Consider the following 27186-nt stretch of genomic DNA (forward strand, 5'->3'; position numbering starts at 1 on the left):
CCCTGAGCTCACCTCCTCCCATGGACACACCAAAATTACAGCTATTAACAGAGAAACTATTTATGAGCAAAACCAGAAGACTAGAAGAAAAGAGCTTCTACAACTACCGATATAAGGAAGGAAACACAGTGAGGCCACAGAGTCATGGTATAGTCAAGACCCATACCCCTGGCAACCCACAAATGGGAGGATAATTACAATTGCAGAGGTTCTCCCCAAGAAGCAAGGGGTCTTTGCCCCACATTGGGCTCCCCAGCCTGGGGTTCCTGCGCTGGGAAGATGAGCCCCCAGAACATTTGGCTTTGAAGGCCAGCAGGGCTTACTCTCGGGAGTATCAGAGGGCTGTGAGAAATAGAAACTCCACTCCTAAAGGGTGCACACAAAATCTCACATGCTCTGGGCCCCAGGGTAGAAACAGTAATTTGAAAGGAGCCTGCGTCAGACCCACCTGCTGATCTTGGAAAGCCTCTTAGAGAAACAGAAGGCACCTGGGGCTTGCCCTGGGATCATAGACACTGGTGGCAACCATTCTGGGGGAGCTCGTTCTACCATGTGGACACTGGGGTTGGCAAACGCCGTTCTGGAATACTCCCTCTATCTTATTAATGCTGGAACCTGGCCTGCCCACCAGCCTGCCAGCACCAGTACTGGGATGCCTCAGGACAAGCAAGCAGCTGGGCAGAGACACAGTCCCTCTCCCCAGCAGGCCTGCTGCCTTAAGACACCCTGAGCCCACCACAGGGTCCAGGACTCATCCCCACATACCAGTGCACTGGCACGAGCTCTGGGACCAGCCTCACCATGAGTGGCTAGGCATCAGCCCCAGGACCCCCAGGGCCCTGGCCCTGACCACAAGCAGTCTGAAACATCAACTCCAGGACCCCCAGGGCCTTGAAGCCAGAGATCCTGAGACGTGGCTCCACCCACCAGTGGACCAGCACTAGCCCCAGGACCAGCCTTACCCACCAGTGGGCGAGCAAAAGCCCCAGGACCCCCTGGTTCCTGACCCACCCACCAGCCCCAGGACCACCACAGCTCTTCAGACAGCCACTCTGGGATCTAGGCCCACCCAACAGGCAGGCTGAAACCAGCTGCAAGACACCTTGGACCCCACAGAGAGGTGCCCCAGGATCCAGCCCCAACCACCAGTGGGCCAACAGCAGCTTTAGGACACGCCAGACCCTGCAGCCAGCTGTGTCAGGAATTAGCCCTTCCTACCAGCAGGCTGACACTAGATCCAGGACACCCAGCACTGCAACCACCCACCCCAGAACCTGGCTTTGCCTACCAGGGGGCCAGCACTAGCCCTGGGACCCCCTGGGGCCCTGTAGCCAGAAGCCTCATGACCTGGCCCCGCCCACCAGCAGCCAGTGGCCTCTGCACAAGGCAGAGCCTGGCAACCAACTGGACTGTGGGCCAGCCATGCCTACCAGACCACCCACAGCAGTCAGCCTGACCCAACAGGAGAAGCCACACTGCCCACATAGGGGGCACCCCTAGAGCATACAGCTCTGGTGACCAGAGGGGAGTGTGCTGCTGGGATGTGGAGGATGTCTCCGACAAAAGGCTACTTCTGCAAGGTCAGGAAACATAACCAACCTACCAAATACATAGAAATAAAAGCAGCAAATCAGGCAAAATAAGGCAACAGAGGAATATATCCCAAATGAAGGAACAAGATAAAACCCCAGAAGAACTAAGTAAGGTGGAGATAGGCAACCTACCCAATAGAGTTTGAAATGATGATCATAAAGAAGCTCAAAGAAATCAGCAGAAGAATGGATAAACACAGTGAGAAGTTTAACAGGGTTAGAAGATATAAAGAAGAGCAAAACAGAGCTGAAGAATACAATAATTAACACACATTAAAAGGAATAAAAAAAATAACATAAATAAAAAACACACTAAAAGGAATCAACATATTAGATGATGCAGAGGAACAGATCAGTGAGCTGGAAGACAGAGTAGTGGAAATCACTGAAACAGAACAGAAAAAAAGAATAAAAAGAAATGAGGACAGTTTAAGAGACCTCTGGGACAACATCAATGTAATAACATTCGCATTATAGGAATCCCATAAGGAGAAGAGACAGAGAAAGGGGCAGAGAACATATTTGAAGACATAATAGCTGAAAACTTCCCAAACCTGGGAAAGGAAACAGACATCCAGGAACAGGAATCACAGAGAGTACCAAACAGGATCAACGCAAAGAGGATCAAAGCAAAACACATTGTAATTAAAATGGCAACAATTAAAGATAAAGAAAGAATATTAAAAGCAGCAAGGAAAAAGCAACAAACTACATAAAAGGAATTCCCATAAGGCCATCAGCTAATTTTTCAGCAGAAACTCTGCAGGCTAGATAGAAGGGAGTGGCACAATGTTTAAAGTGATGAAAAGGGAAAATCTACAACCAAGAATACTCTATCCAGCAAGGCTTTCATTCAGACTTGACGGAGAGATAAAAAAAATTTTTACAGACAAGCAAACGTTAAGAGTTCAGCACCACCAAATGAGCTTTACAAGAAATGTTAAAGGGAATTCCCTAAGTGAAAAAGAAAAAGGCCACAGCTAGAGACATGAAAATTATGAAAGAAAAAAGCTCATTGGTAAAGGCAAATATACAGTAAAGGCAGTAAAGCTAGTAGGAAGGTTAAAAGACAAAAGTAGTAAAATCATCTATATCCACAAAAAGTAGTTAAGGGATACACAAAACAAAATGATGTAAAATAAGATGTCAAAAACAGCAAGTGTGTGTGTGTGGTAGAAATGCCAGGATTGTTAAAATACATTTGAACTTAATAGCCCAGCAACTTAAAACAATCACATGTATATACAGATTGCTATATAACCTTAACAATAACAACAGACAAAAGATCTATAATAGACACACAGAAAAAAAAAAAAAAAAGGAATCCAAACGTAACACTAGAGATAGTCATCAAACCACAATGGCAGAGAGCAAAAGAAGAAGAAAGGAACAAAAAAGAACTATAAAAATGATCCCAAAACAATTAACAAAATGGCAATAAGTACATACCTATCAGTATTTATATTAAATGTGAATAGACTAAATGCTCCATCAAAAAACACAGAGTGGCTGAATGGATACATAAACAAGACCTATATATATGCTGTCTACAAGAGACTCACTTCACCTCTAAAGACACACACCCACTGAAAGTGAGGGGATGGAAAAAGATATTCCATGCAAATGAAAATGAAAAGAAACCAAGGGTAGCAATACTTATATCAGATAAAATAGACTTTAAAGACCGTAACAAGAGACAAAGAAGGACATTACATAATGATCAAGAGATCAATCTAAAGAAAAGGTATAACAATTCTAAATATATATGCACCCAATACAGAAGCACCTAAATACATAAAGCAAATACTAACAGACAAAAAGGGATAAATAGACAGTAACACAATAATAGTAGGGGACTTTAATATCTCACTGACATCAATGGACAGATCATCCAGACAGAAAATGAATAAGGAAACATTGGCTTTAAACGACACGTTAGATCAGATAGACCTAATTGATATATATATATAGAATCAAAAAGCAGCAGAATACACACTGTTTTCAAGTGGACATGGAATGTTCTCCAGATCACATGATAAGACACAAAACAAGTCTCAGTAAATTTAAGAAAACTAAAATAATATCAAGCTTCATTTTTGACCACAGCACTGTGAGACTAAACATCAACTGTAAGAAACAAATTGCAAAAATCACAAACATGTAGAGACTAAACACTATGCTACTAAACAACCGATGGATCACGGAAGCAATCAAAGAAGAAATAAAAAAAATACCTGAAGACAAAAGAAAATGGAAATACAAGGACCCAAAATCTATGGGACACAGCAAAAGCAGTTCCAAGAGGGAAGTTTATAGCTAAACAAGCCTATCTCGGGAAAAAAGAAAAATCTCAAATAAATAACACAAGCTTACACCTAAAGGAACTAGAAAAAGAAGAGCAAAACCCAAAGTTAGTAGAAGGAAAGAAATCATAAAGACCAGAGCAGAAATAAATAAAATACAGACTTAAAAATACAATAGAAAAGATTAATGGAACTAAGAGCTGGTTCTTTGAGAAGATAAACACAATTGATAAACCTTTAGCCAGACTCATCAAGAGAAAGAGAGGGCCCAAACCAATAAAGTCAGATATGAAAAAGGAGAAGTTACAACCGTCACTACAGAAACACAAAGGATCATAAGAGATTACTATGAACAATTATATGCCAATAATATGGACAACCTAGGAGAAGTGGACAAATTCCTAGAAATGTACAATCTCCCAAGACTGAACTGGGAAGAAATAGACCAATTGCTAGTAATGAAGTTGATTCAGTAATAAAAGAACTCCCAAAAAACAAAAGTCCAGGGGCAGACAGCTTCACAGGTGAATTTTACCAAAGATTTAGAGAAGAGTTGTCAATCTTTCTCAAAATTTCCAAGAAATCGCAGAAGAAGGAATGCTTATGAATGCATTCTATGAGGTCAGCACTACCCTGATGCCAAAACCAGACAAAGATATCACAAAAAACAAAATTATAGGTCACTATCACTGATGAACATATATGCAAAAATCCTCAACAAAATATTAGCAAGCCAAATTCAACAATACCTTAAAAAAGATCATACACCGTGATCAAGTGGGATTTCTCCCAAGGATGCAAGGATGGTTCAGTATCTGCAAATCAGTGCATGTGATACACCACATTAACAAACTGAAAAACAAAAATCATATGACCATTTCAATTGATGCAGAAAAAGCTTTGGACAAAATTCAACACCCATTTATGATAAAAACTCTCAACAAAGTGGGTATAGAGGGAACATACCTCAACATAATAAAGGCCATATATGATAAGTCCACAGCTAACATCACACTCAATTGTGAAAAGCTGAAAGCATTTCCTCTAAGATCAGGAACAAGACAAGCATATCCACTCTCACCATTTTTATTCAACATAGTACTGGAAGGCCTAGCCACAGCAATCAGACAAGAAAGAGAATGAAAAGGAATCCAAATTGGAAAGGAAAAAGTAAAACTGTTACTGTTTAAAGATGACATGATACTATACATAAAAAATCCTAAAGATGCCACCAAAAAACTACTAGAGCTCATCGATGAATTTGGTAAAGTTGCAGGATACAAAACTAATATATAGAAATCTGTTGCATTTCTATACACTAATAATAAACTATCAGAAAGAGAAATTAAGAAAATCATATCAAAAAGAATAATATATCTAGGAATAAATCTAACTAAGGAGGTAAAAGACCCATATTCTGAAAGCTATAAGATACTGATGAAAGAAATTGAAGATGACACAAACAGATGGAAAGATATACCATGTTCATAAGTTGGAAGAATTAATATTGTTAAAATGACCACACTACCCAAGGCAATCTACAGATTCAATGCAATCCCTATCAAAATACTGCTGGCATTTTTCACAGAACTAGAACAAATAATTCAAAAATTTGTATGGAAACACAAAAGACCCCAAATAACCAAAACTGTATTGAGAAAGAAGAACAAAACTGGAGGTATCACACTAACTGATTTCAAACTAAACTACAAAGCTACTATCATAAAAACAGTATCCTACTGGCACAAAAACAGACACATAGATCAACGGAACAGAATAGAGAGCTCAGACATGAACCCACACTTATATGGGCAATTAATCTATGACAAAGGAAGCAAGAATATACCATGGGGAAAAGACAGCCTTATCAATAAGTGGTGTTGGGAAAACTGGACAGCTACATGCAAAAGACTCAAACTGGAGTACTCTCTCACACCATGCACAGAATAAATTCAAAATAGATTACAGTCTATTTAATCAGTTGTAAGACCTGAAACCATAAAACTTCCAGAAGAAAACATAGGCAGTGCTCTGACATCCATCGTAGTAGTGTTTTCTGGATACGTCTCCTCAGGCAAGGGAAACAAAAGGAAAAATAAACAAATGGGACCACATCAAACTCAAAAGCCTTTGCACACAGCAAAGGAAACTATCAAGAAAACAAAAAGGCCACTCATTGAATTGGAGATGATATTTGCAAATGATATATTCTTATAAGGAGTTAATCCAAAATATACAAAGAACTCATAGAACTCAACACCAACAAAACCAAACAACTTCATTAAAAACTGGAGTTGCAGCATAATGTACAATAGCCAAGATATGGAAGCAACTTAAGTATACATTGAGAGATGAATGGATAAAGATGTGGTATATACACACATATACAATGCAGTATTACTCAACCATAAAAAAAGAACGAAATCTTGTCATTTGTGACAACATGGATGGACCTAGAAGCATTATGCCAAATGAAAGAAGTCAGACAGGGAAAGACAGATACTGTATGGCTTCACTTCAATGTGGCATCTAAAAAATACAACAAATGAACAAACAGAACAAAACAGAAACAGAGTTATAGATGCAAAGAACAAACAGGTGGTTACCAGAGAAGAGGGGGCTGGGAGGAGGAAAGAAATAGGTGAGGGCGATTAAGCGGTACAAACTTCCAGTTGCAAAACAAATGAGTCACAGGTATAAAAGCTACAGTGTGGGGAATACAGTCAATAACTAAGTAATATCTTTGTGGTGACACATCATAACTAGACTTATCCTGGTGATCATTTTGAAATGAACAGAAGAAAAATCACTATGTTGTGTAACAGGAACTAACATAGTGTTTTAGGTCAATTATACTCTAAAAACAAAGAAACAAGCATACAAACAATTCATAGAAAAAGAGATCAGATTTGTGATTACTAAAAGCAAGGGGTGCGGGGAGGGGCTATTGGATGAAGGTGGTCAACAGGTACTACAAACTTCCGGTTCTAAGATAAATAAGTACTAGGGATGTAATGTACAACATGATAAATATCATGAATACAGCTGAATATAATGAACACAGCTGTATGTATAACATATATATAATATATAACACATCTGTATGTTATATACGAAAGTTAAGAGACTAAAACCTAAGAATTCTCATCACACACAACATTTTTTTCTATTTCTTTAATTTCATATTTATATGAGATGATAGATGTTCACTAAACTTATTGTGATAGTCATTTCACAATATACGTAAGTCAAATCATTACGCCATACACCTTAAACTTGTATGGTGCTGTTTGTCAATTATATCTCAATAAACTGGCAGAAAAATTAAATTAAAAACTTTTTTAAAGGGTGAAGACTGAACACAAACTGAGAGAAGATATCTGTATCACGTACCACTTACAAAAATCTACTGGCCAAACCAAAGTAAGCGTTCCCACTGACCAAGGAAAGAAAGACAGACAAGCCAGTGTGAAAACTGTAAAAAAGTCTCAAGCAGGCACTTCGCAGATAAAGAAAACTGACTAATGAATAAACAAATGAAAAAATGCCCAATTTCATTAGTAAACAACAAATGCTAATTAAAACAGCAACGAGCTACTGCTACACATCCACTGGAGGGGGAGAAAGTAAGACGTCTGAGAGTCCCAACAGAGCCCTGTGACCCACAATGTCGAAAATATTTACTGTCTTGCCCTTCACAGAAAAAGTGTAGCTCCCTGGTCTAAGATACTGTTAACATTCTATTCCTTCATCTGGATGGTGGTTACATGGTGGCGTACAATCTGGGATACACGGTGACTACACATTATACACACTTATTTAAACTACACAAATACATTATACATATAATACATATATATTATAAAACATGTATGTTAAATGTGCATATGTACATACATATTACATAGTTACATACATATATTATTTTTATATTCCACTGTAGCGTCACAAATTAAAAAACAATTAAGCTTAAAAAAGTTAGGCCTGGGGCTTCCCTGGTGGTGCAGTGGTTGAGAGTCCGCCTGCCGATGCAGGAGACACGGGTTCGTGTCCTGGTCCGGGAAGATCCCACATGCCGCGGAGCGGCTGGGCCCGTGAGCCATGGCCGCTGAGCCTGTGCGTCCGGAGCCTGTGCTCCGCAACGGGAGAGGCCACGGCAGTGAGAGGCCTGCGTACCACAAAAAAAAAAAAAAAAAAAAAAAAGGTTTGCTGAAGAAACCAATGAACTTATTTTCCAAAAACACCTAAATAGCAATGGGCATATTAAGCTGCCCCCAAATGGGACGACTCCTATGTACTTCTGAGAATGCAGCTGGAGGTGCCCCCAGCAGCACATGGCGGAGCGGAGAGCCCCGTGACTCTATGTGAAGGTCACTAGATGACTAAACGCTGAATCCTTGTTCAAGTTCAAACACGGTTTTACTGGAGAATACATCCTTTTGGATATTAGCAGGTCCTGTTTGGCAAATTCCCAACAGAAATGCGGCAGAAGGGAGACTCCACACCTTTGGTCGCCTTCACCATCTCTAAATGCTGGGACCCAGAAGTGAAGAGCTGGGATGGGTGCACTGGGTGAGAACAGCCGTCTCATCTCCAGTTGGTCCGGTGGGAGTACTGCTGATCTTATTTAGGTATTATACTTTCTGCCAATTTAGAATTCAGAACTAATTCCTTCAGTGCTTTAGTTAAAATAAACTGAGAGAGTGGCAGAGATGTCCACATGTGCAAGATCGTTTAGTCCTGTGGGGGCCAGTGAGGTGACACGATGCTTGATTCTGGACAAAGCGCGTCCTCTCCCCGCCAGGCTCAGTCCTAGAAGGGCTGGAGGAGGTCTCTGCCCGAGAGACGCAAGGCTCCTGGTTTAGCAGCACAGCACCCTGGGGTCCCCAGGCCTCCTCCACACATAGTTTGGGGTCCCGCACGACATCAAGGATGAAGGTGGCTACGAGAGGCCATGGAATCGAGGTGGAGTGAGAGTCCACACTGACGGGGAGGACATCACCCAGCCAGGAGGCCGGGACAGGAGGGGAGGGGGCCCTGCAGGGTGTCATGGCGCCGGGGGTGGAGGCGTTTCAGGAAGGATGGACTGAACAAGGCAGAAACAAAGGCCTCCACAGCCTCTGGCCACTCCCAGTGGCCTGCTCCTTCCAGCGCCCATCTGCTTTGTTAATAATCTGTCACCTCCCCTGGTTCGTGAGCTCCGCCAGGCAGGAGCAGAAAGGCCTTGGTTACCACTGAACCCGGCGCACAAACCCCTGCTCAGTGAGTCTGTGCTAAGTCAAAGCGGGGTCGGATGAAGCTGCAAAGGGCCCTGGCCGTGGCCCTCGGGAGTCCCTGGAGTCAGACCACAGGGCGGGGCTGCTCCCATGAGGGGAAGGAGGGCAGGGCAGCTGAGAGGGGAGGCACGCTGGGGAGAAGGGGCTTTTTCTTAAGTAGGTTTGAGGGGGTTTGAAGGCCAGAGAGAAGCAGGGATGGGGCGGGCACACGGGAAGGTGGTCAGGTGGCCAGCTCTGCCCTCTCCCCGGCTGGCGCTGCTGTGGCCTGTGTGGCTGCTGCTTACAATCCAGAGCTTGCCCTGCACTCCGCGACCCAAAGGACTGCTCTGGAAGGCTGGCCCGGCCTCGATCAGTGTGACCCAAAGGACTGCTCTGGAAGGCTGGCCCGGCCTCGATCTGTGTGACCCAAAGGACTGCTCTGGAAGGCTGGCCCGGCCTCGATCTGTGTGATTTGCCGGCCTGGGCTGGCACAGTCAAGGCTGTGAGGCAGCCCGGGTGCTTAACAGGACTTAAAAGCGGGACTTCTCATCGGGCACAGGCCAAGACAGAGCAAACATAGATAGAAAATGACCACGTGAAACAAAGTGGAGACATTCTTCAGAATAGTGTGAAAATACTTCCATAATGCAGGATACAAATACTTTTTTAAATGAAGTTTTTGTGTCCTTGTTGCATTGAGAAGTGGTGACCCCATATCCTAGACCTCAGGATGACCCACGCTTGCATTTCAGATCTACTGTCCTGCAGGTACAGCTGCCATTGCTAAGAGTATGTTTCCCATCTTGACACCATAATCACAGTTTACACAACTGCACATGGAGGGTATTCACCTTCAAACTATGCTTTCTATAATTTTAGCACGACAGGAAGAAATACCTCTTTAAAAAGCATGTTTATAACGGTGTAAAAACAAGAATGATAGCATCTTACATTTTTCATTTAAATTTTTAACTCATATCAAACCTGAGATAAAGCCAGCAATTTCAGTCCATGTAACTCTTAAAATTACTTATTTTTCTAAAGATCAATTGACCTCGAATGTGAGAATTTATTTTGAAAAAGTATTTTAAGAAGAAAAGGAGTCCCTAAATTGCTATACAAAGTTGCTTTGCCATCTTAGCGACTTGATGGAAAATAGCTCCTTCGTCACAATGATCCTGGAACATTGAAATCGATTCCCTTTCCTTTTAAGGAAATAATCATTTTCTTACCTTAGACAAGTCTGACCATCTGGTTTTTGCTTTGGTAACAAGATACTGATGAGCCTGTTCACAAGCTAGTTCTGAATCTGCAACCTTCTGTTTTGGTCTTAAAAGAAAAAAAAAAAAAGAATCTGTTTAAATTTAATGGACTCATTAATCTCTCAAGGGATTCTCCTACCCCGGTTTGTTTCAAAGATAGCGTTAAAGTCTGCTATTTCACATCTGGTCTAACTTAATTCTTAAAATACAGTCTTATTTCCCCAGCTGCATGTTAGGGAAATCTTAAATTTTAGGAGTACTTGCTTATTTCCAGATAAATGCTGTTCAACTTTTCCTGCAGTTCACAAAACAAAAAGGGCTCATTTATTCCCAGAGGGATAAAAAACACACTATAACATTGTCTTCAGATGAAGACAACTAAAAACTTTTATTTCTGGACGTACACGTTGGCGTGATCACGCAGACCAAAGCTAACAGTCCAGGAACACTGTGGGAACGTGACCTACAGACTGAGTCTCAGCTCATGTTCAAAGGTTAGGTCTGTGGGATGTAAAATGATCAAAACTCTGTTTAGTCACAGAACGATGGGCGCCAAGGACACTTTAAAAAAAGACTGTGGCTAGGCCTCCACGGGGCGCAGCGAAGACTGTGGCTGAAGGAGTTTGGGGTGCCCTGGATTCTTCCAATCACTAAAACAAATTAGGGGCACGTGAAACCCTGTAAAACCCTTTGCCACTTCTTTCTCCTCGGTTGCCTTGCTTGGAACCACGCTTGCGCACAGGCACGTGGGTGATCAGTGCATCTTGCCTGAGGGTGAGTAAGGGGGACACCTGAGCGAGGCCCCACAGGGACCCTCACGTGAACTTCCCCTCCAGGGAACCTGGAAAACCAGGGTGGGGACAGCACACAAGCCCCACGTCGCCCTTTTAAAGAAGTGGCGTTATTCATGCTCCAGCAGGTGAGCTGCTCGTAAGGAAAAAAAATCTAAAGTCAACCAGGAGGCCGCCAGTTGAGAAAATGCAACAGTCAAAGCTTTATGTGATCCCCAAAGACGCGGCTTTGTAGCTGACCCTTTGTATGTGATGCCAGGTGGGGAGCACTGTGGTTTTAGGGTAATCGTGGCCTCCACAAGCTCTGTGACCAGTCAGGCTGGAACTACCGAATCTGGGTTTTCACAGCAGTGCTGGCATTGCCACCCCAGTTTGCAAAAGGGGATGCTGTGGTTTAGAGAGGTGAAATCGCGTTCCAAAAATTGCACAGCCAGTACCGGGAATCCTGGCACTGAAGCTCAGGGTCCTCCCATGCCAGAGGAAAGCCTTTCTCACCGTTGTCATTCCGTCTGAAGCTACAGTTTTGGTAGCCCCTCTACCTTCACTCCTCAGAGGAAAGGATCCATTAAATATTACATTTCACAGAGGTGAGGGCCACCCATGGTTTTTACACGCGCAGGATCTTCTTTTCACTTCACGTGTCTATTTCAATTCAACCGGAGCAGTTCTGCTGAGCACCGCTGAGTGCCAGGCACTGTGTGAGGTCCTGGGGAAAGTGAAGCCTGCAGCGTCCCAGAGAAGGCCCTCCTGGAACATCCCACTACTGTCCTACATTTTAAAAGCAGACAGCAGGACACAGTACTGCAACCAACAAATTAAGCAGTAATCATTGCTCTTCATGTGGCTTCTCCTTTGAATCCTTTCTAAGAAACTCTGCTGCTGGTCTCAGCTATCCTGGACCACCCCTCAGGTCCCCTGATGACTGACAGTGCTCCGTACTGGTCACCAACAACACCATGGCCCTCATTACCCCAGAAGCCCACACTGTGCTGTTGACCCATGTGTCACACGGAAAGGGTCTTATTCAGACCAGCGCTTCTTTGGTGAATTACATAAACTTTGACTCCTGTGGTTTGGCAAACAAAAATTCTTGCATTTCCTCAGTGGGCAGGTGCTAAGGACCCGCTGCAGCTGGGCGGGGTCTTCTCCCTCTTCCCATGTCGCTGCTGAAATGGACCAAATGAGGTCATGCCCACTTTCATTTTCTCTCCTGGCAGATGCCAGCTTGTGGGGAACACAGGTGAAATATGGTGGCACACCTCCCCTGACTGAGACCCCCCCAAATACACACAGTCTTTAAATTCGCCAGTTGCTTCTATATTACCAAGTCCGGGGTCTCTGCTGGCTTAACGTGTGACGCTGTTATCCATCTCCCTCTCTCTAGTCACTGTCATGATGCTGCTCTTTAAATGACACCATGGGTTGGAACACCCACCACCTGGCAAATGTGTGCCCTCAGTGAGTGACTCTCCCTCTCTGCCTGCCCCCTCGACCACTCCTCTCTCCTTCCACCCCAAAGCTTATGTACTCTTCTGAGAGGTCATCCCCGCTCCTGTCCCCAGCTACCACCTGGACGCCGTTTGCCCACACTCTGTGCCGTTAGCACGGTAACCTACCTGCTTCTCCATTCCGTCTCCAACTGTCTACAGGACTTCACAGAATCATGGAATTTCAAGGGTGGAAAAGGATCCAAAGGTACAGCAGTCTAATCTTCTATCGTTACTTTACCACTAAGGTTTTGGAAGGTTGGGTGGATTATGTTGCATTTTCACAACTATTGTTTAAAAGGACTGTAGGTCCTCACGAGGCCTATTCCCCTGCCTTCACCGTTAGGTGCCTCGTAAATCCTGTCTGAACCCAGACGACGCACCTGGACTTCCCTCAGAAGGATGGAGATCCTGAGAGGCGTGTTCTATCTCTGCAAAGTCAACTCACTATCAAGCTGATCTCACTGTCTAGACACATGTCCAAGCAGCCTCCCTACCCAATTCCTTTTCCAGGCTATGATGCTGGATTATTTTTCTTAGTGACTCGTGCTCAAACCAGGAGCTCCTACCTATCTCCCATTCATTTCTCCTCTGTACCATTTTATATCCTTGTCTCCTCTAGAGAGATTGGAAGGTTTTTCTGTGGCCTTTTCCAGAAGTTACTTATTTTCTCTCCTATTGTCTGCCTCTTTAGATCTTGACAATCAGTCAGATCCAGCCTTCCTATCAGCCAGACTGTCAGTCACAAATACATACAATGTGCAGCTCTAAGTCCTACAAACACAATGATGAGCATGGTGAACAGAACCCATGTCCTCAAGGAGCTCATCCTGTGATGGCAGGAATGTACAGCAAACACATGGAAAATTAAGTGAATCAGATAACTTCAGCTACTGCATGTGACTGAGAATGATGGACCAGGGCGGGGTCTGGGGCACTTCAGCCAAGAAGACCAGAGAGCGGGGACTCCTTGAGGCATGAGTGATGACCCAGTTAAGATGGAGTAGACACATATACTTACTTCATCCTGTCTCTTCCACTGGTTACAACCAAAAACTCTAGACAGAATACAAAAAGCAACTCTCTGAAGACAGTAAAAAGTAAATAATAGGAGGCTTATGGAGAGGGAAATCAAAACTTGAAGAATGACTTACATAATGGTGATGTTCATGGGCTTTTTTCCTCCCATATTTCCAACTTAACGGCTGCTTAAAGGCAGTCCTAATTCTGGAACTGTGCAGTGGATATGGACAGAAAAATCTCCAAAAGAAAGTCTGTTTTTCTGACCGAAGAACTAGGAAGGTGAGCCCCTGAAGTACAAAGAGCATGGGGGAATCCCCCCTTTCTTGTCTCTTTTTACTGTCTCATTCCTAATCTGGGGCAAACCCAGTTACCAAACTGCACTTCTATGGTGGTGCCAGCAATAGTATTGGCCAAGTAGGTACCCACAACTGAAATTCTTCTCTCTAACCAGAGGAGATGGTAAAAGGGGTCCCTGTGTTCAAGGAGGACTGGAGAAATCCACAATATTTTCTCTTTCTCGTTTTTATCTCACCATGTTGGCCTGGAGGGGGACCCAGTCATGAGAAGCACTCAGTAGCACAGAATGGCTAAAACCTAAGATTGTCCAACCAAAAGGGGTCCCTGAGTGCTGGAGAGTGTGGGGAGAAATCATAGAGAGGGCTAGAAGAAGGGACGCCCAAATGAATGAAGGAAGTTCCAGGTTCACCTGTGATGCGCACATGTGTGAAACTGACCCAGAGCAGCACAGTGAACACTTTGAGAGCTTTACTACAGTGTAGTTAAGACTGTCTCCTGCATGCTGCACTCATGGGCTCACCTGATAGAGCTACGATGGCTCTGAGAACTGAACCAATGTTGAAACCACAGAAGGCAGGTCAGGACTTGCACTGTGAAACTAAATGGGTTGATTGCCTGCCTAAAAAAGATCAATCCGTCAACGCATCACCAAGGATGTTAACGGGACCAGAGTGTCACAACATAACATTAAAAATGTCCATGATACAGTCCAAAATTACTCAATATACAGAGGACCGGGAAAATCCCAACAATTTTCAAGATAAAAGACAGCAAGCTTGACGCAGATGTTGAAATTATCATATTTTAAAGCAGCTATTATAACCATGAAGTAAGAGTACACATTCTTAAAATAAATGGAAAGACCAGTTCTGAGCAAAGAAATTGCAGTCAAAAAAAAAAAAAAAAGAACCAAGTGGAAACTTTAGAACTGGAAAAAACAACAACTGAAATGAAATTTTCACTGGATTGGCTCAAGGACAGAATGGAGATGACAGAGGAGTGAGTCAGTGAACTTGAAAATAGATGACTAGAAATAATCTAATCTGATCAACAGAGGAAAAAGAAAGAATATATCTCCAAGGACTATGATAGAGAGACCTGTGATACAAAAACAAAAGGTCTAACACCCATGTCACTGGAGTGCTGAAAGGAGAAGAGAAAAAGATTGGTACAGAAAAAAACTGAAAACTTCAGGAAATAATAGCTGAAACCTGCCCAAATTTGATGGAAAAACATAAATTTACAGATTCAGGAAGTTCAGCAAACCTCAAAAAAGATAAACTCAAAGAAAATCATGCTCAAACACATCATACAAAAACTACTGAAAACCAAAGCTAAAGAAAAAATCTTGAAAGCGACCTGAGACAAATGACACATTACAGAGAGAAAACCACTTGAATGACTGTAGATTTCTCCTCACAAACTGTGGAGGCCAGAAGACAATGGAACAACATTTTTAAAGTGTTATAACAAAAGAATTGTCAACCCATAATTCTATATCCAGAAAAAAAAAACTGTTCGGAATGAAGGAGCAATAAAGATATGCTCAATGAAGGAATATTATGATAACTTGTCTCCAGTAGACATGCTGAAAGAAGTTCTTCAGGGGAAGGAAAATGACAGCAGAGAGAGACACTTTTGAGCTTGAGAAATAAAAGAAGAGAAGCAGAAATGGGAAATACAAATATACTTTTTCTCAGAGTTTCAAAACACATGAAGCATAAATTGATAAAAATGGAAGGAGAAATAGACAGATGCAAAATTTTTGTTGGTGACGTCAACACTCCTCTCTCAGTAATTGATAGAACAAATAGAAAATAAGCGAGAACCTAAACACTATGACCAACTTGATCTTACTGACATTTATAGAACCCTCCACCCAACAACAGTCCGATATACATTCTTTTCAAGATACATGGAATGTTCACCAAGACAGATGGTTTCTAGGGTCATAAAATGAACCCTACCAAATTTAGAAGAATTAAAATCATACGAAGCGTGTTATCTAAACTGAACAGGATTAAACTAGAAATCAATAACAGATAGTTGGAAACCATGGAAATATTTTGAAAAAAAAAACCCATACTTCTAAGTAATCCAAGGTTTCAAGAAACAGTCTAAAGGGAAATTAGAAAACATTTTGAACTGAATGAAAATAAACACTATAACATATCCAAATTTGTGAAATGCAGCTAAATCAGTGCCTACGAGGAACCTGATAGCGTTAAGGGCTCATATAGAAAAGAAAGAATTCAAATAAAAAATCTGAGTTTTCAGCTTAAGAAAATATAAAAGGAGGGCAAACTACAGTTGCTCCTTGCACAACACAGGTTTGGACAGCACGAGTCCACTTATATGCTGATTTTTTTCAACAAATATATTGGAAAATTTTTTGTAGATTTGTGACAATTTGAAAAAAATTCACAGATTAACCACATAGCCTAGAAATATTGAAAAAAATTAAGGAAAAGTTAGATATGTCATGAATGTATAAAATATAATAGATGTAGATACTAGTGTATCCTTACATAGGCACAAGGTGAGTGATATTTAATATAAAATTAATATGTTAGTTTTCTTCCTGTTCTATAACTTTGCTTTCAAAGAATTATATTACCGTACAGGGTGCTTCTCTCTCTCTCTCTCGTATTGGAGAAATTGTGTATCAGACTATCATCACAGGCAAATGGGTTTTTTTCAGAGGAACGATTCCAATACTGTATTATGAATATGATTGGAATACTGTATGCTATAAAAATTTTATGATTCATTCTTTACTGTATAGGCTAGGCTACCATGAAGCAATTATATCGGTTACACCACACTCCCATAAAGCAATCGTACTGCTGCTTCTTTGTTAACAATGCATGCATCGTTATACCTCTAAACAAATATGAATTTCTTTTTCACATTATCTTTCCAGTTTTGATGTCCAGAGTTATACACCAAAATGTATGGCGCCTGCAGTGTTTTGTACTGTGTGAGACAATATTGATATGGGTACTGACAGACGGATGATTTATCTTGTAAAAGACAATGTAAACTTACAGTATTGATAAACACAGTGCTATAAATGTATTTTCTCTCTCTTATGACCTTTTTTTTAACATCTTTATTGGAGTATAATTGCTTTACAATGGTGTGTTAGTTTCTGCTTTATAACAAAGTGAATCAGCTATACATATACATATATCCCCATATCCCCTCCCTCTTGCGTCTCCCTCTCACCCTCTCTATCCCACCCCTCTAGGTGGTCACAAAGCACTGAGCTGATCTCCCTGTGCTATGTGGCTGCTTCCCACTACCTATCTGTTTTACATTTGGTAGTGTATATAAGTTTCTTATGACTTTCTTAATAACATTTTCTTTTCTCTAGCTTGCTTTATCGTAAGAATACAGTATGTAATACATATAACATACAAACTATGTGTTGATTGACTTTATGTTATTGGTAAGCTTCCAGTCAACAGTAAGCTGTTAGTAGTTAAGTTTGGGGGGAGTCAAAAGCTATACACAGATTTTTGACTGTGCAGGGGGTTGGCGCCCCTAACCCCTGTGTTGTTCAAGGATCAACTGTATACTTAAAGCAAGAAGAAAGGAGAAAACAGTAAAGAATAGAAATCAATGAAATCGAAACAGAAAAACAATAGAGAAAAAGAAATGAAACATAAAGCTGGTTCTTTGAAAATATCAATAAAATTGACAAACCTTCAGCTAAATGAATCAAGAACAAACGAGAGAAGACATCAACTACCAATATAAGAAATGAAAAAAGGGATATCACTAAAGACCCCACAGATATTAAAAGAATAGTAAGGGAATACTATGAACAACTTCATTTTTATGAATTTAACAACTTAGATGAAACGGACCAATAGTTTAAAAGACAAAAATTACTAAAACTCGGTCAAGAAGCAATAGAAACCCTGAATGATCCTATAACTATTAAAGTAATTAGATTTGTGGTTAAAATTCTTCTGACAAAGGAAACTCTAGGACCTGATGATTTCATTGGTGAATCTTATCAAATATTTAAAGAAGAAATAGTGATTCTGTATGATCGAGAAAATAGAAGAGTGGCATTCATGACTTTTATTCTTTCTTAGAGGTCTTCCAAAAAAGAACAAAAAATGTATTTATTTTCTTTATGAAATAAAACTCCTATCTTGCAATTACCATGTGGGTCCATTGAAACCTCTTAGAATATGATAGATCATGGGATCTTAGTGATCTTGATTTAATCATACTAGATCTATTTCATTATTCTAAGAAATATTCAATCATTGCTCATTAATTATTTCCAGCTATGCTAAAAAAAGGAGACTAAATAATAAGAAGAAAACAAAAAATGATGGCATCTCCTAGCAGGATGATACAATATTGAAATGAATCACCACTATTACATCATCCTTCAGTTTTCTGATTGCACTGCTCTAAGTGTAACAGCATCTTTCAAGAAGGTAAAAAGAAGACAGTGACACCATCCTTGTCGTCTTATGTTAGCATTCACTGAATATAGTTGAAAATTGAGAATTATTTCATGCGCAAGTGGCAAAGGGAAGAAAACTGAGATCAGGAAATGTTTCGCAATTATTAGATGAACCAGAAGATGATGGTGAACTTGATCATATAAGCCAAATCTCTTGATGACTGAGCAAGTGATACATGTCTAAGAACAACAAGGAAATTTGTTATTTTCATTTAGTTAGTCATTCATCAGGAACGACTGGATCGTACAATATTTTGTGACAAGAAGCTGACCATCTAATTCTGCTAAAAGGACACTTGACAGTATTCTTTCATCTCTGATGATGTACATGTACCAAAATGTACTTGATGTGGGTTGTCAGTAGATAAATGGACAAGGCCCGTGTGTTTTAAACAAGGGAGTGGATTGGGAGGGAATAGATGGTGTAAATGAAACAGGTCATTGGACCAGTCACTCTAATTGGTATTTACACATTTAAAAATGATATGCAGTTATGAAGCAAACGAAATGGTCTTCCGCTCTTTGACAAAATTATGAACCTTCAAAGTTTTCAGAAGTAGTGCATTTTGATGATGCAGCTGGAAAGTGAAGGCCGGAAGGTAGAGGGGCCCCACTGAGAGGGCAGGATGGCTTCCAATAAGGCGAGGCATCTAGGTTTGGCTGGTGGAGAGTGAGGCTGGGGAGGGTGAAAGAGGCTGAGCTCTCCAGGCAGAGGAAGTGGCCCCTCCCCAGAGGCATCCTGGGTTCCAATCTCTGTTCACCGCCCATCACCTGGGTCCTTTTGGACAAGTCAGTAACTTTTCTCTAGGCCCCAATTCCTTCAACTGAAAAGGCAGGAGGTGATGCCTCCTTAAAGGGCTGTGGGGTATGAAAAGATATACCTTCATGAAACACAGGTATGGGGTCCGGCCATGGGAAGGCTTGGCTTTCTAAAGCAGTTCCTTGGTTGGGGTCTCAAAGCTCGCTCTCCACCAGACCCTTGGAGCCCAAGCTGGGTCTCCCTGGAACCCACCGCTTCCTCTATATCCATCCTCTACTCTGGGGCTGCTGAAGGATGTTTCTATGGCACAATGTGACCCACACACTCCACGGCATAAAATCCTCTCCTGCCTACTGACCAAGCCTGGCACTCGAGCCCCGTCACATCCGGCCCTCCTGCATCTCGAGGCCTCCTCTCCCACTGTGCATGCCACTTCTGAATACGCATCCTCTCCCCATTCCCTCAATGTGCTCCACACTCCCACCTCTGTGGTTTTGCAAATGCTGTTCCCCGGCCTTGAACCACGGTCTGGTAACCTGGCACCGGACGAACTCCTACTCACACCTCAAGACCCAACTGAAATGTCCTGCTTTTTCTGTGCACCTCAAGCAGGCTTAGCCTCTTGCCTCCCTGTGGCACTTCAGACATCCTTCTATTTCTTTATTTTTGTACGTGTCGCAGTTCAGCCCCGAGCCCCTCAAAGGGAGTGTTCATCTCATCCATCTTTGTACCTCCGAGTCCTGGGGCGACACTGAGCACACAGCAGACCCTCAGTAAATGTGTGATGAATGAACAAATAATACAACTAAGAAGGTGGAATCATTTGGATGGGAAGATTGCGCTTTGTGGTTGAAATTTTCCATATCCATTCTGCATACATTCTCCAGAAAGTTCTTTCTGAAGGATATTTTTGTGCTTTGTTTTAACATTAAGCAATCAAGTCTCATATTAAAGCTCCTCATAAATGGAGCAATTGGAAGCAGGTGTTCAACTCACGTGTGACATGATCGTTTCACTTAGAAAGAGACTACAGTCGTTTTCTTTCTCACTGGCTTTTTAAGTATAGACAAAATAAAACCAGCAAATTCAGAGGGAAAAATTAAAGTGCAAGATCAGAGGGCCTCTGCAGCCTAGCCAAGTGCCACAAAGTCTGGCTCAGTGACAGGGGCTTCTGGGGGTTGCCCCTTCCAGGGGTTGCCCTTGCCAGGTGGAAGGGGCACTTGCCTATAGCCCCTGGGGGCTGGGAGTACCTCAAGGGCAGAAGGACCCAGTGAATGCCACTACTGCGTTGTATCACTGTAGCAGCAAATGCAGTGGATGGTAACGTTTCAAAAAAATATTAATAGTGTACTTATAATAATTGGTAAAGGAGTGGCTGAATGGCTACTTCATTCATGCCTGTCAACAGATCTCAATGGAGAGCAGACTGTGACGCGTCCCGGTAAGATGGGAACCCACTACCGCTTCAAGGAGCAGATGCTCTTACTGAGAGAAGCCAAGGAGACGAACAGAGTCACAGCTCAGCTGGACGCAGAGATTTTCCTGCCGTGAGTGCGGCCAGCATTGGGTGGCCGGGGGTCTGGGGGGGAGCACTGCCTAGGAAAGGGCTGGAAGGGGTCCTCGCACCTCCGAAAGCAGCTGGCACGGCTGAGCCCAAATTTATAAAAAGAAAAATATACCAGTATATATGTGCATTTATGCACATAGAAAAAAGACTGAAATGACACTCAGTATCCATCAGTTACCATAAGGTGTTCTGTACTTCCCCAGTTCACACCTACTGCCCAGGTTAACGTCTCAGGCCTGGAGGAAGTCCACGTGTTCTCCTGACAAGCGCCGCTCCTCCCTCTGCATACGGTGTCCCCAAATGTCTTGGAAGGCTGAGCAACACGTGTATATATCAGACCCAAGGCTCATAAAAAGAAAAACAGATATGTATATATTTATGTGCAAAGCAACAAGACCAGGATGATACACTTTGAAATACAAAAATGACGCTCACAGGTGCTTAGATCAGGTGTGTCTTCTAACCTGTACCTGCATTTTCTAGTCTTTCTACACTGAATGTGTAATTCTGAATGTGATTTTTCTTGAACTAAGGAAAAGACAAAATAAACACCTCCTGGGGGGCAACTCCATCCTCTGCACCCGTGTGTGGACACGGCGTTAATGCTGACCCATGGTGCTCTCCTACCTAATGAGTCTCTGAGGCGTGGTGTCTTCTATTCTGAACGGTCTCTTCTCACACAAATTTCGAAATTTGTGGAAATTTAACGTGACGCTGAGCCTCAAGCCAAGAAGGCCCAGGAATCGCTCGAAATCCTCATCCTTCAGGTTGAAGAGCAGGTGCTGCAGCCGATGAAGGTCGTGCATGGTGACGATGCCATCCCTGTCCGTGTCCATCTTAAAGAAGGCCGCGTAGGGGTCCTAGAGTCAAAAACGCAGCGTCAAAGCCTGTCCCCCAGAACCTGACGTCATCCCCCGACCCCTGCCCCCCGCGCTGTGGACTCATCTCCAAAGTGAGGAAGGAACCGTGTTTCGACTTGGCATTTTGGAGATTTCACTGCTCCAGGAATATCCTTGCCATGATTTGCTTTCCCCAGGAAATGATGAACTATGTCCTCAGGTACCCTCTTTTAATGCAAAGAGTTCAGGAAAAGGGACAAGAAAGGTGTTTCTTTCCCATCTGCTCCCTCGGCTTCTGGGACCGGTACTTCTAGTACCAGAAGTAAGAATGAGTACGCTGGAGCTTTCCAGGACATATAAAATCTTGCCCTCAAGTTTTTATACAACTTTCATAATGTCTGGCAACTTCTGTCCACGGGAAAGCCAGCGCTGTGCTGATCTCACCCTGAGTTGCCGCCCAGAGGCTGGGCCCTGTTTTGATGCCTGTGCTGAAGGCCCCGCCTGAAATCTGCCTCTGTGTCTGCAGGTCATGCTGCACGAGGGCGGTGATTCCCATTTTACAGATGGGGAAACAGAGGCCTGCAGGGAACCTGTGGTCGAGGCCAGGCTGCACAGCTCAGGGCACACACTGGAGGTGGGTTGCTTAGTTTCAAAGCTCAGCTCTGCTGGCTACTAGCAGAGTGACCAAGGGCAAGAGACTTAACCCTGCCAGGCTTCTCATGTGTAATGGGAGGAGTATAAAGTCCCTGCCTCCGGGGTGGTTGTGAGGATTGAATGTGCTAACGAGGTGAAGCACTTAGGAGGTGACTGACAGGTTTCCTAAGGGCTCTAAAATGTTGTTACAATTACTGTTGCCTGAGGTCGGACAGCAAGTGCCTGGCAGCGGGATCTGAATCAGGTCTGTCTGGGCCAACACGATCCTGTGTCTCAGGCTTGGAGAGCTACAGCTGCTGTGGTCCCAGTACCCCTGTTGCCATCAGCCCCTGAGGCAGTCCCACCCACGGATCTCTCTGGATACTTCGGAGGCCCCGCCTGTACCTTCACGTCCCAGGACCCTCCACAGAGGTCATGTAAGGCAAGCCCTGCCGTGACTCGAGTGTCCACTTCAAACCTTTTGGGATTTTGTGGCAAGATCTATCTGTACTCGCTCACTTATTCTTTCACCAAAAATTACTCAGCACTGACACATGCAATCACTGCACTAAATACGGTGGGAACCGACTTCAAGTGCTGCCCCTACCTCTCAGAGATGCCACTGTCCAGCGGCCTCTTCTCCAGGAGCACAGCCTGCTGGGGCTGCAGGCCCATCTCTTTGCTGCTGATTCCCTCCACGTCACAGCTCCAAGCCCTCGCACACCTCCAAACCCCCGTCTCCAAAGGCTGTGAGATAACTCCCCTTGGACGTCAAAACAAGCAAGGCCGAAATCAAACTCCTGGCCCACGCTAGACCCAGCTCGTCCTCCGGGTCCTTCCCGCTCGTCCTCTGGGTCCTTCCCAGCTCGTCCTCTGGGTCCTTCCCAGCTCGTCCTCCGGGTCCTTCCAGCTCGTCCTCCGGGTCCTTCCCGCTCGTCCTCCGGGTCCTTCCCAGCCTCGTCCTCCGGGTCCCTCACAGCTCGTCCTCCGGGTCCTTCCAGCTCAAGAAGTGGCAGCGTCTTCTTTCTGTTGCTCAGACCACAAACCTAGGGAGCGTCCCTGGGTCCTCCCTTTGCCTCACACCCCGCATCCAATCTGCCCACACAGCCATGGGTTCAGAGCTTCACTTCTCCCACTTCCACTGCCTCCACCCGGACCCAAGGCTCCTGGGCTTCCGGGCTCCCACCCTCGCCCAGCCCCCTATTCTACAGTAGCCAGTGATACCTGCACAGCTCAATCCAGCGCACGTCGCTCCTCTGCTCCACCCACGGCACTCGGGGTCCAATCCTCAATCCTGACTGTGGCCCCAGCCCCCTACCCCTCTGCCCTCATCTCCTCCCCGCTCACCCTTGCTGGGTTTTTTTTTGCGGGGGGTGGGGTGCACGGCTCTGTCAGGTACATGACTTTGATCTTCTTGGGGTCGAACTTGGGCAGCATGGTGGAGGCGGCTGGTGTTAGATGAACCCGGATTCGGGACGACTGAAGAAAGTTGCACCTTGGCCTCCTCCGAGCCGAGAGCCGAAAGCTACTTGTTGCTGTTGGAACATGCCAAGCCTGCCTCCAGCACTCCAGGGATTCTCCACCAGACCTGCTGGGCCTTTGGCCTCTGCCCGAATGCCACCTCTCCAGGGAGGCATTTCCTGTCCCCTCTGTACAAGGGCACCACCCTGATGGGTCTCTGGCCTCTCACCCTGCTTTATTTTTCTTCCTAGCCCGTTTCACCACCTGACACTCTGGAGACTCACGTGCTCACTGTCTGCTCCACCTCTAAAGGTAAACGTGGGCTCTGATCCATTCCTCGTGACAGCTCCAGTCCAGAGAGCAGTGCTTAAGAAACATCCGTGGAGTGAGGCTGGGTATGAACGATGCAGCACATATTTCCTGGGTACCTATGATGCACCAAGCACCCTGCTAGGTACAGGGACGTACTGATAACTGGCCCCTGACATCAAGATTCTCAGTCTAGTAGGGAGGAAAGATGTGTAAGCAAATTACAGCAAGTCAGCGTGATAAATGCAGCAAAAGGTGGGGGGGAGAAGTGCTCTGACGCAGCCCTAATTGCTGGACTACAGGGACAATCTAGATGCCATGGAAACCCATATTTATAATCTTCACAAATTTAAAACATTTACTCATTCCCTGAATCTCAGTCTTTGACTTCCCAGCATGAAGACTCCTAATTTTATTGCAGCCAATACATGTTGGAGTGAAAAGGATATTATTTCAATTCCTGGCTACGACATTTACTAGGTATGTGGCTTCGGGGAAGTCTCTCCCCATCTCTGACCCTCCGTTTCTTCATCTATAAAATGGGAACGCTAGCGCCTACTTGATAGGCTAGTTGTGGGGACTGAAACAACTGAGGCCGTGTAGGTTCACTGCCTGGCATGTAAAGTGAATTCTCTTATGCATTCAACAAACACCTATTTGCATGGCACGCACCGTGGTAGCCAGTTGTGTTATCGTGCCTTGACGTCTCATGGAATTACAAGTCCCCCACATTGCATGCCGGAAGGTGAGTGGACAGCAGCAGACCTCCCAGCAGGTCTGAAGGGCCGGAGGGAGGACCAAGAACTTAAGAAGGACCAGCGCTTTGGTAGGAGTTAGCTGGTCACAGAGACAGGAGTGACAATCCAGACAAAGGAGCAGGATGTGCAAGGCCAGGAAGGGGAGGCTGGGTGCTGGCCGGAGTGTGACGGGAGGAGAAGGCGGGGTCGAGAGGGGCCAGAGAGGGGCTGCAGACCAGCCAGGCAGGACCCGGGCTCATCCTAAGAGAAAGGGGCACTCTGACCAGAGCTGCGTGTTGGGATCACCCTGCAAGGTCAGGTGTCCAGGACAGATTGTGAAGTGAAAAATGCAGCGGCAGAAGCATATGTATGGGAGACCCTATTTGTGTGGGGATTTTGATCCTGCTTGCTTTTTTAAAATATACATGATTTCACAGACATCCGCCTGAACCTGCACGGACGCTGTCTAGAGGGTGAGGTTGACAGTGAACCCACAAGGGCCACAGGAACCTGTCCCCAGGTCACGTCCCCAGGTCACCCAGGGGGTCTCTGTGCCTGCTTTCCTCGCCATAGTCAGGGAGAGGGGGACGCCCCTTGTTTGGTCACAATGAATTATTTCCTTCGACTGGTCGTGGTCTTTGGCCTGGGCTATGAGGTTGAGGCTGCCTTACTCAACTGTGCTGTTGTCCGTAAACCTAACGGTGCTGAGATGGACTCATCTGGCTACAAAGTCGCTGGGCAGACAACAGCAGCAGCAGGATTAATAGCATTTTCAACTAATACAAAATCGTTTCTTCATTATTGATGGAGAGAGAGATTCAAGAATTTCTCATGAATAGGAGCTCAATAAAAGAAATAAAGTGACGGTACCTTCCCACTCAACAATCAAGACACAGTCTTTGGGACTTCCCTGGTGTCGCAGTGGTTAAGAATCTGCCTGCCAGTGCAGGGGACACAGGTTTGATCTCTGCTCCGGGAAGATCCCACGTGCCGCAGAGCAATTAAGCCCATGCACCTCAACTACTGAGCCTGCGCTCTAGAGCCCGTGCACCACAACTACTGAAGCCCGCGCGCCTAGAGCCCGTGCTTTGCAACAAGAGAAGCCACCGCAATGAGAAGCCCGTGCGCCGCAATGAAGAGTAGCCCCCGCTCTCTGCAACTAGAGAAAGCCTGCACGCAGCAATGAAGACCCAACACAGCCAAAAATAATAGATAAATAAAACGAATAAATTTATTAAAAAAAAAAAGACACACTCTTTGTCCCGTTTACATATACGCGTGAGGGCAACGAGCAGCCCCCCAGGGAACCTGGATATAACCAGTACCCGAGTCTGTATCACACAAACCCTGGCAATTAGGGGTTCACGTCTTTGTCTTATCTACTAGATTATAAGTTCTTTGCAGGATGGGTGGGTGTTGGTGAACGTTTTTAGTTAACTATTTAAAATAAAGACCATCTTAGGAAATACGGGACATCTGTGCACCGTAACCAAGCTACACTGATAATAAACGTAGGAAGGCGGTGGCGCCAGCAGGGAGCTTGGCCTCCCCATGTCCCCAGGGGAAAGGAGAGTTGGGAGGAGACAGGCGGGGAGGGGCCAGAGCAAGGGGCCTGGGCTGCCATGGGTGAGGCCGCAGGACAAAGGCAGCAGCGGGCGATGGCCACCCGGCCCTGCTAACCAGCACGGAGGGGCTGCTGCCCCCGTGCCTCTGCTTCCCCTTCCTCCCTCTCTCCCTCCCGCCAGGCTCTCCGCCCCGTAAACGACCCCCGCCTGCTCCGTGCTCTTCTCTGCTGGGCATCACATTGGACAAAATAATGAGGACTAACCCTCCCTCTATCTGCTTACGGTGACCATATGTTTTCAAACCAAGAATTAGGACGTACAGTCTGATGGTTGGACCGAATAGTCAAAGTCAGAACCATGCCGCAAATCCGAGCTAGACAGTCATCATGAGTTTATATTTTAAAATGGGAGCTCAGTAATAACCAAAATGAATCTCCAATTGGCAATCCACGCGGGGAAGATGTTTCAAGCACAGCAAACTCTGGATGCCCTGCCCCTGGGGGCTGGCTCCACCCACAGGGTGCTCCCCACCTCTCCTCCCCTGGGCTCACTGGATTTTCAGCTACTGAGGTGTTTGCCCCTGCATACCCTGGGGTCTCCACACCCTGGGGTCTCCACACCCTGGCGAGGACACATTCTAACTCCCTCGTGCCCTCTGCCCCGTTTCGTAGCTAATGTGGTCGATTTATCAATTTTCCTTCCCACTTTAATGACCCTCTTTTACTTCTCAACACAAAAACATTTGAGGTCATTCCTGCCTCTGTGTTTGAATGGCTGCTATTTCTCCTGTCTTATCCATTACAGCTTCTGCATGCA

General features: G+C 44.5%; 1 protein-coding gene across 1 annotated transcript in view; it reads right to left on the reverse strand.

The window, feature by feature from the left end:
• EFCAB6 (EF-hand calcium binding domain 6) overlaps positions 1-27186 on the reverse strand; it is a 215550-nt gene that overhangs the window by 68093 nt on the left and 120271 nt on the right. The window contains 2 exon segments of the mRNA XM_022596843.2: positions 10383-10479; positions 21454-21686. Coding sequence (XP_022452551.2) covers positions 10383-10479; positions 21454-21686 — 330 coding nt within the window.

The sequence above is a fragment of the Delphinapterus leucas genome, chromosome 11, assembly GCF_059928025.1.
Source record: "Delphinapterus leucas isolate spDelLeu-1000000601 "Yukka" chromosome 11, BTC_Dleu_Yukka2, whole genome shotgun sequence".
NCBI classification, from domain to species: Eukaryota; Metazoa; Chordata; class Mammalia; order Artiodactyla; family Monodontidae; genus Delphinapterus; species Delphinapterus leucas.